Below are 12,214 nucleotides of genomic sequence, written 5' to 3' on the forward strand. Positions count from 1 at the left end.
TGGACAGGGAGCAGCTACTTTTAGGTAAATCTGGGTCAGAGAGTGGGACTCATTCAAGAAGGAAATAGGGAGAGCACAGGGCCAATATATTCCAGTAAAGACAAAGGGGGGGGGACCAACAAATCCAGGAACCCTGGATGTCAAGGGATAAAGAGAAAAAGGGAAGCTTATGGCAGATACCGAGGGCTCAAAACAGCAGAAGCACTAGAGGAGTATAGAATGTGTATGGGGGAACTTAAAAAGGAAATTAGGAGAGCAAAAAGGGGGCATGGAAAAACATTGGCAGGTAAAGTAAAGGAAAATCCAAAGTTATTTTACAAGTACATTAAGAGTATGAGGATAATTAGGGAAAGAGGAGGGCCCATTAAGGATCATAGTGGTAATTTGTGTGTGGAGCAGGAAGACATAGGTAGGGTACAAAATGAATACTTTGTGTCAGTGTTCACAAGTGAGAGGGACGATGTGGGTATGGAAATCAGGCAGAAGAACTGTGATATAATTAAAGAAATTAGCCCAGAAAGGGAGGAGGTTCTAAGTGGTCTGGCAGGTTGAAAAGTAGATAAATCTCCAGGCCCGGATGAAATTTATCCCAAGCTGTTGAGTGAAGCAAAGGAGGAGATAGCAGGGGTGCTGGCAATAATTTTAAATTCCTCTCTGGCCACAGGAGAGGTGTCAGAGGACTGGAGGACAGCCAATGTGGTACTGTTATTCAAGAAGGGAGGAAGGGATAAACCAGGGAACTACAGGTCAGTCAGTCTAACCTCAAAGTTGGGGAACTATTGGAAGCAATTCTGAGGGACAAAATTAATCTACACTTGGAGAGGCAGGGATTAATCAAGGACAGTCAGCATGGTTTTGTTAAGGGGAGATCATGTCTGACCAATTTGATTGAATTTTTCAAAGAGGTGACCAGGAGTATAGATGAGGGCAATGCAGTTAACATAGTCTACTTGGACTTCAGCAAGGCTTTTGATAAGGTCCTGCATGGGAGACTGATAATGAAGGTAAGAGCCCATGGGATCCAAGGCAATTTGGCAAATTGGATCCAGAATTGGCTGAGCGGCAGGAAGCAGAGGGTCTTGGTCAAGTGGTGATTTTGTGACTGGATGCCTGTGTCCAGTAGGGTTCTACAGGGATTGGTGTTGGGTCCCTTGCTGTTTGTGGTATATATAAACGATTTAGACTTGAATGTAGGAGGGTTGATCAGTAAGTTCACGGATGACATGAAAATTGGTGGGGTGGTAAATAATGAGGAGGATAACCATAAATTACAGGAGGATATAAACGGGCTGGTCAGGTGGGCTGATTAGTGGCAAATGGAATTTAATTTGGATAAATGTGAGGTGATGCACTTGGGCAGGACAAACAAGGCACAGGAATACACGATGAATGGTCAGACCCTGGGAAGTACCGAGGATCAGAGGGACCTTGGTGTGCATGTCCACCGGTCCCTTAAGGCAGCAGGACAGGTATATAAGGTGGTTAAGAAGGCATATGGGATACTTGCCTTTATTAGCCGAGGCATAGAATATAAGAGCAGGGATGTCATGCTGGACCTGTATAAAATGCTGGTTAGGCCACAGCTAGAGTATTGTGTGCAGTTCTGGAATCCACATTATAGAAAGGATGTGATTACACTAGAGAGAGTGCAGAGGAGATTCACCAGGATGTTACCTAGGCAGGAGAGTTTTAGTTATGAGGAGAGATTGGACAGACTGGGGTTATTTTCCCTGAAGCAGAGGAGATTGAGGAGGGACATGATTGAGATGTATAAAAGTGTGAGGGGCATAGATAGGGTAGACAGGAAGGAACTGTTCCCCTTGATGGAGCGATCAATAACCAGGGGGCATAGATTTAAGGTAAGGCGCAGGAGGTTTAGAGGGAATGTGAGGAAGAATGTTTTCACCCAGAGGGTGGTGGGAATCTGGAACTCACTGCCTGAAAGGGTGGTAGAGGCAGAAACCCTCATAACATTTAAGAAGTATTTGGATGTGCACTTGCGATGCCACAGCATACAAGGCTATGGGCCTAGTGCTGGAAAATGGGATTAGAATAGTTTGACCGGCACAGACTCGATGGGCCGAAGGGCCTTTTTCTCTGCTGTAGACCTCTATGACTCTATGACTATGACCAGCAGGTCTTTCTCTGTATGTTACTGCTTGTATGTTCGTAAGCATAACCTCAGTGAGTTGCTGCAGTATGTCCTGTAGATCACATTTGCAAGTCACAATGGGCCGGCAGTGGGTTGTGAGTTCAGTGAATATGGAGCTGAATTATTAGAATGGGTACATTTGATGGAATGTAAAATCCGACAAAGCATGATTTGTGTTGCTAGTTCAGCATCCTCTGTTAGGTTGCTGAAGTGTTGAATTTTGGAACAGATTGTTAATTATTGAAGTCCCTGGGCAATTCATTAACATTACTACGAGAGAGAATCATTGAGTGTATGTGTGAGATGGTTTATAAATTAAGGTGTCAATGAGTAAGAGAGTGTGTGAAGGACAGAATGTGGGAATTTCCTTGTTTGGGAGAGAAATAGGTCGTGTGATTCTATCTGTAGATGCTTTTGTTCATGTGTGAGAGAAACTGATTGTATGTGTGATAGACTGTCCGTGTACATGTATGTGAGATAGGCAGAAAGTTGGTGTGTGTGGAAGAGGCAGACTGAGTGTGGATGCAAATGAGTGCATGTGAGTGCAAAACAGAATATAAATGTACATGCAAATATATTTGTGAGTGAGATTGAGTGTGTGTGTGTGTATTTGTGTGTATTTGTGTGTGTTTGTGTGTATGTGAGATGAGGCCAATTGTGCTTATTTTGGCTGCCAGCCCACGTGACACACTATTTATTGTTATTTGAATGACTGGATGTTATTTTTATGAGAAAATGTTGTATATCGTCTTTTCTCATTTCAAACAGATAATTCAATGATGTAGAATGTATTGGAATCCATCGCCTGTTACTTGCTAATGAAGCATACATAGCCGTTGTCAAATAAGAGGATGGCAGAGTTTCTTATTAACTTTTTGTGATGATGAAATTCCTTTAAATGGTCCCTTGCTGTAATAACTTTTCCTGCTTCAGTTTTCCATACATACTACTTTGCTTATGTTCTTTTAATGTGACTTCATGCATGCTTTGTCCTATATATGGAGATTTTCTTTGGATAATGTAATTCTTTGGTCTAGAAACATTTTTGTATGTTCCATGTTCCTTTTGTGTATTTGAATGAGACTGCATTTATGTTCGTATTTGTTAATCATTGTCCACTAATGGATTCTTGGTGGAATTGACCTCTGCTGCCCAAAAATACAGACAGGAAATGTTTAGCAGTCAGGCAGCACCTGTAAGAAGAGAGGGCAGGCTAGGACATTTCTCTTTTTTTCTTTACAGATACCAACTGACTGTTGCAGACTTCCAGCATTTTCTATTTTATTGCAAATTTACAATGTTTACAGCTGCTCCTTTTTTCTGTTTAATTCTTTTCCTGTCCTTCACTGTACAGAGTTAGCAAAAAAAACTGTAAAAGCAATTTTTAAAAACAAGCATTGATACAACCTTAAAGTTAACATTGCAAAACCCAACGCCCTTCTTCCTTTTAGACCACTTCCGTTAATTATTTTGATGATCCTGCATTTTTGCAACTGATTGCAGTGAAACACTAAACATGTTCACCCATTTCAATTAATACCACTGAACGTTGGCATTCTGATCAGACCCAGTATCAAACAAAACCCTTTGTGCAAGAAGCATAGAATAAAGGGAGATCGGGACTTCCTGAAGGAAGGTTGGCCAATATGATTGCAAATGTCAGTTTTAGCTATGCCTTCAATTTTCCATTATATGCAGCAGGTGAGCTTAGGCACAGAAAACTACTCTGTATGTTGAACATTGGTGACTTTTTTAAAAACCATTGAATGATTGACCTTCAAAATGTTTCACGTTGGCTTTTTGATGCAGTTACCTAGGAGATAGGAAATACATAAAAGAAAGCAGAAGTGCTTCACTGCAATCAAAATAAACCTCTCAATTTTCAGTTTAATGATTGTAGATAAGCTGGAAAGTCAATCATTATAATGAAGTTTTGTTTTGTCTCTCTGATGAAAGTTGGTGATGTCACAGCATGCAACTCACCAGGAGGCTTCAAGACACCGGTGCTGACTGCATTGCTTATTTCATGCTCAACAAATTACTTTAAACCAGCTTTCCTCTGGTATGTAGCCAATCACATGCCAAATTAAACATTAAAAATAAAATTGTCTCCGTTGTTTGTGTTGTTTGATGTTGCTCCTGTATATTCACGTACCTCTGCAATTAATTTACTCTTAACAGAATCACAGAGTTGTTACAGTGCAGAAGGAGGCCATTTGGCCCATTGTGTCTGTACCAGCTCTCTGAATGAGAAATTCACCTAGTTCCATTCTCCTGCCTTCTCCCCGTAACCTGCACATTCTTTCTTTTCAGATAACAGTCTAATTTCATCCTTGATTGAACCTGTCTCCACCACACACAGGCAGAGCATTCCAGACCCCCAACAACTTGCTGCGTGAAAAAGATTTTCCTCGTGTTACTTTTACTTCTTTTGCCAATTAATTTAATTCTGTACCTTCATTCTCAATTCATCCACCAATGGGAACAGTTTCTCCCTATCTACTCGTCCAGACTCCTCATGACCTTGAATACCCCTATTTAATCTCCTCTCAGCCTCCTCTTCTCCAAGGAAAACTATCCCAACTTCTCCAACCTATCTTCGTAACTGAAGTTCCTCATCTCTGGAGCCATTCTTGTGAGTCTTTTCTTGACTCTCTCCAATGCCTTCACATCCTTCCCAAAGTGCAGCACCCAGAAACGGACACAATACTCCAGCTGAGGCCGAACTAGTGCCTTATAAGTAGAATTTAAAAAACAGTACACACTGGAAATCTGGCATCAACATAGAGGTCTGAAGTTATCTCCTTGGGTTCAATCTGAAATTCAACCTGTGCCCATGTGGCCATGTCAGGTTACACCCAAGTATCCACCCAGTATCATCAGAGTGCACACAAATTTAAAATAGGCATGAATAAATGTAAATGATTAAGGCTCAAGTAAGGCACAAAATCCACATCAGTATTGTTTTTCTTTCAGTATGAAAATTTACATTTCAACTCATTGCACCATCATCATACACAGCATGTTTATGAACCTGCGATTGTAAAAGCTATTAACTTTTCAAAGAGATAAAAACAAAAAACTGCGGATGCTGGAAGTCCAAAACAAAAACAGAAACAGAAATACCTGGAAAAACTCAGCAGGTCTGGCAGCATCGGCGGAGAAGAGCACAGTTGACGTTTCGAGTCCTTGTGACCCTTCAACATTTAACAACATTCCACAAATATTTTTTTCAGGTCAACTCATTTATGCAGCAAGTTATTATTCAATCATCATTAAAAAAGCAGAGAATATTAGAGCACAGAAGGAGGCCATTCAGCCTGTCATGTATGTGCTGGCTCTCTGAAGGATCGATTCAACTAGAGCCACTCCCCTTGGCCCTACACATTTTTCCTTTCCAGATAATAATCCAATTCCTTCTTAAATGCCGAAATTGCACCTGTCTCCACCACACTGTCAGGTAGTGCATTCCAGATCCTAACCACTCACTGCATGAAAAAGATTTTCCTCATATCAACATTGTTTCTTTTGCCAATTATCTTAAATCTGCAGTTTATGACCGATCCCCCGAAGAGGTTCCCCAATGTGTTAACTTCCCAAATGGGACCCCAATTCTCTTCTGCTCCCGGGTGTGGAGGAATGAGCTGTCTGCCCTTCTTTTCTCAACTCCCTCGGTTAGTGGCAACAAGATGAAATAAAAAGGATCCCTTCCCTCGTGGATACCTTTTCCCCGTCCAAATGTATTTATATTTTAGAAGGAACCAATTTAACCAGGCTTTCTCGAGTCAAGAAAGAGTAAGTTTATTAGTTACTAAAAACCCGAGAAAAAATAGTAAAAATGCAACCCACGTACACAGAGATCAGAAAGGAGAAGTTGAGTCCAAACATAAAAGTTAAAAAAAAATGCAGATCAGTCTGTGGCTTGTCCGTGAGGGATGGAAGGTGAAATGCTGCGGCCGTTAAGTTGGGTGATTCCTGAATGCTGACCTTGCCAGTTGAGCAGTTGGTTTGGAGGCACTTGGTTCTGCAGGTTAGCTTAAGGAGCTGTCCTCTTTCCTTTTTGATTGAGGCTTTGCTGATTTGCCCTCCAGCCAAAGAGAGAGAGAGAGAAGACTCTTACCTGCAAGCTGCAGGCATGCCTAGTTGCTGCTCTTCTGCAGTGACCTTCACAGCACACACCAGCACACCAGAACTAGAACACACCAATCAGATTTCTAGCTGGCTTTTTAACTCCTTTTCTTGTGTATTCCTGGAAAGGAATAATCAAACATGTCTTTTGCCCAGAGCCAGTTTTCTTTTAACTCAGATTATGTTCACATTCTGAGACATAACTCAACAGGAGAGGGTTTCAGCTGAGATGTGGTAATCAGTCTCCATTGTCTCTGCAGCCACAGGAGATTAAAGTTCAGTCTTTTATATTGCATCTCTCCCTCTCAAGTGTCTTTGTCTGAAGTAGGCCTTGACACCTTTTAGATGCGACATTCCAGGGCCTCTCTGGACTAGTCGGTCAAGTATAATCCACATAGGAATTTTCATTACAGTCTCAGACAGCTTTTGCTTGTCTGCCCTTTTTTAAAAAAACACGTCTTCCTCAAAAAGTTTAATATGCCGATGAGTAATTAGGGCAATGATCCACCATCATGACATTGTGCCCTCTGGCTCTTGATCCTTTTACCAATGGGAACAGTTTCTCAGAGTCATGGAATTGTCACAGCGCAAAAGGAAACCATTCATCCCATTGTGCCTGCATGTTCTCCCCATTTACTCTGTCCAGTCCCCTCATGATTTTGAACACCTCTATCAAACCTCCTCTCGACCTTCTCTTCTCCGGCGAGAACAGTCCTAACTTCTCCAATCTATCTACATAACTGGAGTTGCTCATCCCTGGAACCATTCTCGTGAATCTTTTCTGCACTCTCTCTAATGTCTTCACATCCTTCCTAAAGTGTGGCGCCCAGAACTGGACACAATCCTCCAATTGAGGCTGAAAATGCTTTTTATAAAATAAAATATAATTATTTTAAATAAATAATTATTTACAGATAATTATATAATCTGTATATAATTATATAGATTATAAATCTGTAAATTATACAGATTTAACATAACCTCCTTGCTCCTATACTCTATGCCCCTATTTATAAAGCCCAGGATACTGTATATTTTATTAACAACTCTCTCAAGTTGTCCTGTTTTATACACATATACACCCAGGTCGCTCTGCTCCTGCACCCCCTTTAGACTTGTACCATTTATTTGAAATTGTCTTTCTGTGTTCTTCCTACCAAAATTAATCATTTCACACTTTGCTACATTAAATTTCAACTGCCACTTGTTCATCCACTCCACCAACCTGTCTATGTCCTTTTGAAGTTCTACATTATCCTCCTCACATTACTTCCAAATTTAGTATTGTCCAAAAATTTTGAAATTGTGCACTGTACACCAAGGCTTAGGTCATTAATGTACATTAATATATATCAGGAAAAGCAATGGTCCCAACACTGACCCCTGGGAAACTCCACTACAAACCTTCCTCCAGCCTCAAAAACATCCATTAACCACCACTCGATGTTTCCTGTCACTCACACAATTTTGTATCCATGTTGCTACTGTCCTTGTTATTCCATGAGCTATAACTTTTCTCACAAGTCTGTTGTACGACACTGTGTCAAATGCCCTTGAGAGTCCATGTACATCAACAACATACTTCAACAAAGGTCTGTCTTTCAAAAAATACACTTTATTCATATAGTTGGTAAAGTTAATTTTTTTTATTTGTTCATGGGATGTGGGCTTCACTGACAAGGCCAGCATTTATTGCCCATCCCTAATTGCCCTTGAACCAAGTGGTTTGCCACACCATTGCAGAGGGAAATTAGGCAGTTAAGAGTCAAACACATTGCTATGGATCTGGAGTCACATGTAGGGCCAGGACAGCAGATTTCCTTCCCTAAAGGACATTAGTGAACCTGATATGTTTTTACGACAATTGGCAATAGTTTCATGGTCATCATTACTGAGATTAGCTTTTCAATTTCAGATTATAACTTCAATTCAAGTTCCACCAGCTGCCATGGTGGGATTTGAACCTGTGTCCCCAGAGCATTAGCCTGGGTCTCTGGGTTAAATTACCACTAGCCACAATCTCCCCACAATTCAAACATAATATTACATAAAGTGCAATGCGGTCAATTGCTTTCAATGCAGTATGTGGCTCTCTGAGGTGCTCATTACATTTACAATTACAAGTCATATTGGCAATCTACATTTACATTGCATTTGAAACATTCTCTGGTGCATCCAGCCTGAGAGTTTTTCATAGGTTCCAGCCCCTTGGTGTCCTCTCTTGTGTCTTTGACTGTGGCCTTTCCCCTTTGAGCCTGTGCAGCAGTTGCCCCAAGCTTTTGTACTTCCCTCAGTCCTGGACCTTGGAGCGTGAACAACTCTTTGCTCTGGAAGACCAGCAAGTTTTGGGAGACCAAGTCTTTCACCGAGTTGATGATCCTCCAGCTGCAGTTGATGTTTGTCTCTGCGTGTGTCCCTGGGAACAGCCCGTAGAGCACAGGGTCCTGCATCACGGAACTGCTTGGAATGAACCTCAACAAAAACACTGGGTCTCTTTCCAGACCTTCTCTGCAACGAAACACAATGGTGTTTTTTCTCAACACAGCTGCCAGTGTGACATGGTGGTGGTCACCAGCAACCAAGCTCTGCCGTGGTGTCTCAGTGGGAGTGTTAACCCATTTAATCTCAATGGGTTAATGTCTATATTTTATATTGTCTGTATAATATATACATATAGTAAACTGACTATTTACATGAATTGGACAGCACAGAAAGCCATTTGACTAGCACTCTGAAAGAAGGATTCTTTCCCTGTGCTCTCCAAAATATCGTCACCTTTCCCTCATTTATTTATTCATGGGGTCTGGGTGTCGCTGGCTGGGCCAGCGTTTATTGCCCATTTCTAATTGCCCTTGAGAAGGTGATGGTGAGCTGCCTTCTCAGGGGAGAACATGTTTGTTTTCTGGTGGGGAACCAACATTATAAACCTCCCTATTTCATGAAGAGAATACAGCGTGCATTTCCTTACCCAAACCCTTAACGTTATTTTTTTTCTCTCTCTGGAGGCTTAAACAGACCTTTTTAGGATATAAAACCAGCCTCCCGAGCAGAGTGTCTTATTTCCAAAAAGGGGAGGGTACAGGCCGAGGTTGGAGTGCTGAATCAGAGATCAGGGTGTAACGATTTGTGGTGAATGAAGTAGAGGGAGCCCGCTGGCTTTGGTCTCTGAGTCTGAGTGCTACACAATGATCAGCTGCAGTGTGTGTGCAGCCTTGTCTCTCCTGCTGACTTTGGAAGCAGCAGTACCCCCGACACAAATTCAAATTAGCCAAGGTAAGGAAACAAAAACTTTCTGGAACCATACTTAAAATAAAGTTAAGAGAGAACAGTTGAATAAATGTGTTAAGTACATAACAATATAAGATTTTTGGGAGTCTATTATCATGTTTTGGATAAAGATCGTAACGATGTTTTTTTCGCTGTTAATTTTGAGGCAAAGTTGGATCGATTAGGAATAACCTCCGCTTGTTCAACTGGTAACTTTTAAAAAAAAAATTACTATCTTATTAAAATAGTGAATGAAGATTTAGCCTGGAAAATCTCTCAGAGCATTCACTGTTTATCCCTATAAATATTAATATAATATCCCGTCTAGAATTTGGCACCGTTTCGTCAGCAACATCCCAGGTTCGATTAGAAACTTTACGAACTTCCAGTTGTCAGTTTGACTGTCCAATACTTTCCTGCTGATTATTGCACAGGGAAGGCACCGGAGTCTGTGTTCAGGAGGATATCACCTGAATCATCTTCATGATTTCTTTAACAAAAATTAAACTGTTTAAAAGCTCTCTTCTGAATTGGTCTGAATATAACATAATCAAAATTATCGCGAGACTATGATCCACTGACTGCTATGGAAATCATCAACTCCCTTTATTAGCATATATAACGACATAATCTAACATTTATGCTTAATTTCCATTATTTTATATGGAATTGCTGTGAGAGGGAAACCTTTTGCACAGGTTAAACTCTTTCAAAAGGACAGGAAATGAATTGAGCTCAGAAAGCTGGTCTGAACATGCAGAAAAATACTGGGAAGTTTGAACAGAAGTGTTTGGTATGATGTAAAGCAAGTACATATCCTTACAAGATGTAAGAGGATGTGAATATATGACAAGGAGAAACATTTCGTGGATTCAATATGTTTGAAAATGTTAATGGGGAAAGTAATGGGATTTATGAGACACACATCTCCGGGATCTGATTATTTCTACCCCAGAGTGTTAAAACATAGAGGTTAGTTAAAATTTTGCAAAGTGTTCTACATTCAGGAATTGTATAGTTTGGATTGGAGAATTGTATATGCCACTGCGTTATTTAAGAAGGGATGGAAAGAGAAACAAAGAACTATTGACTCATCAGTTTTACATCAATTGTGGGGATTTATTTGAATGTATTATAAGTGACAGAATGACTGAGCACTTTGTTAAGTATTATCTGATCAAAGAGAGTTAACATGGATTTGTGAAAGTCAGGTCATGCCTGACTAATCTCGTTGAATGTTTCGAAGAGGTCACCAGGGGAGTGTCCATGAATGTTGACCTTCAGCATCCACTTTCAGAAGGCATTTGATAAAGTTCTGTACAAGAGATTATTAGCATAATTGAAAGTGCACAAAATTGAAGATAACCTTTTGACATGGGTTACTAACTAATTATTTGAGAGGTAGGAGTTAGAGCATCAGAATTAATGTAAGATTCTCTGATTGGTAGAATTGGTGTTCCTGAGAATCAGTATTGAGCCTTCTGCTTTTCACCATATACATAAATAACTTGAATGAAGAAATAAAAAGTTGCATATCCAGATTTGCAGATAACATTAACTTAGGAGGCACGATAGTTTTATAGATGGGACAAAGACATTACAAAGGGACATAGGCTGATTAATTGTGTAGGGGAAAAACAACTTTGGCAGCTGGAATTCAGTGTGGAAAACGTAAGAGCTTTGGATTTAAGAAATACAAATTGGAATATTTTGCTAGATGGTGAGAGACTGGGAGTTGTGGAGAAACAAAGAGATTTTGTGTACACGAACACAGATCCCCTGTAGCTACGGCACAGATACAGAAAATAATTAGAGAGGTTACTGGAATGTCAGCCTTTACCTCGAGTGGATTTGCAATATGAAAGTAAAGTTTCAGTTGTACAGGGCTTTAGTAGAGCCCATTTGACAAGCTGCGCTCAATTTTGGGCACCAAACCTTAAGATGGATATACTGCCATTGGAGAGGGTGAGAGTGCAGATTTATCAGAATACCACTAGGATTTAAAGGGTTAAATTATGACGACAAATACCACAAAGGTTTGCATTATTTAATAATTTGAGAGATGATCAAATTTTGTGTTTGAAACCATAAAATAATTTAATCCGATAGATGCAGAGAAATAATTTTCTTTGTTAGGGAAATCCAGAACCAGGTCACATAAGTTTAAAGTTAGAGCCTAGCCATATAAAAGTGATATCACAAAGCACTTTTTCAAATAAAGTCAATCTAAAACTACCTCCTGAAAAGGCTGTGAAAAGTTGGGCCAATTGAAATATTTAAGTCATAAAGAATACAGTTTTGTTAAATATGGATATTGAGCAATATGGAGTGTAGGAGGGTAAATGGAGTTGAGATACAGATCATCCATGACCTACTTGCATAGCAGCATAAGGTTACAAGGCCACTGAATTGCCGACTCCTGTGTAACCCCAGGGTTCACTTCAGTTGTGACAAAGTCATATGCAAATGACCCATACTTTGATGTTTGTTGACATTGATTGTTATGCATTGACTAGCAGGGGACAAGACATTATTTCAAATTTAACATTTATACTGAAGCTTAATGGTGACCTGTCTTTTATTTGCTTTTATACATACTTTACACCTCATTGTCAAAATACAGAAAATGTCGGAGTTATAACTAATATGTCTGTAGTCTTCTTAAGA

General features: G+C 40.1%; 1 protein-coding gene across 2 annotated transcripts in view; it reads left to right on the forward strand.

Annotated features, from left to right (window-relative positions):
• The first annotated feature begins 9,418 nt into the window (after window positions 1-9,418).
• clec19a (C-type lectin domain containing 19A) overlaps window positions 9,419-12,214 on the forward strand; it is a 66,543-nt gene continuing 63,747 nt past the window's right edge. For both annotated transcript variants that reach the window (XM_041205784.1, XM_041205785.1), the window contains exon 1: window positions 9,419-9,553. In XM_041205784.1, coding sequence (XP_041061718.1) covers window positions 9,466-9,553 — 88 coding nt within the window. In that variant the 5' untranslated portion in view covers window positions 9,419-9,465. The remainder of the gene's footprint in view (window positions 9,554-12,214) is intronic.

This window comes from Carcharodon carcharias, chromosome 15 (genome assembly GCF_017639515.1).
Source record: "Carcharodon carcharias isolate sCarCar2 chromosome 15, sCarCar2.pri, whole genome shotgun sequence".
NCBI lineage: Eukaryota > Metazoa > Chordata > Chondrichthyes > Lamniformes > Lamnidae > Carcharodon > Carcharodon carcharias.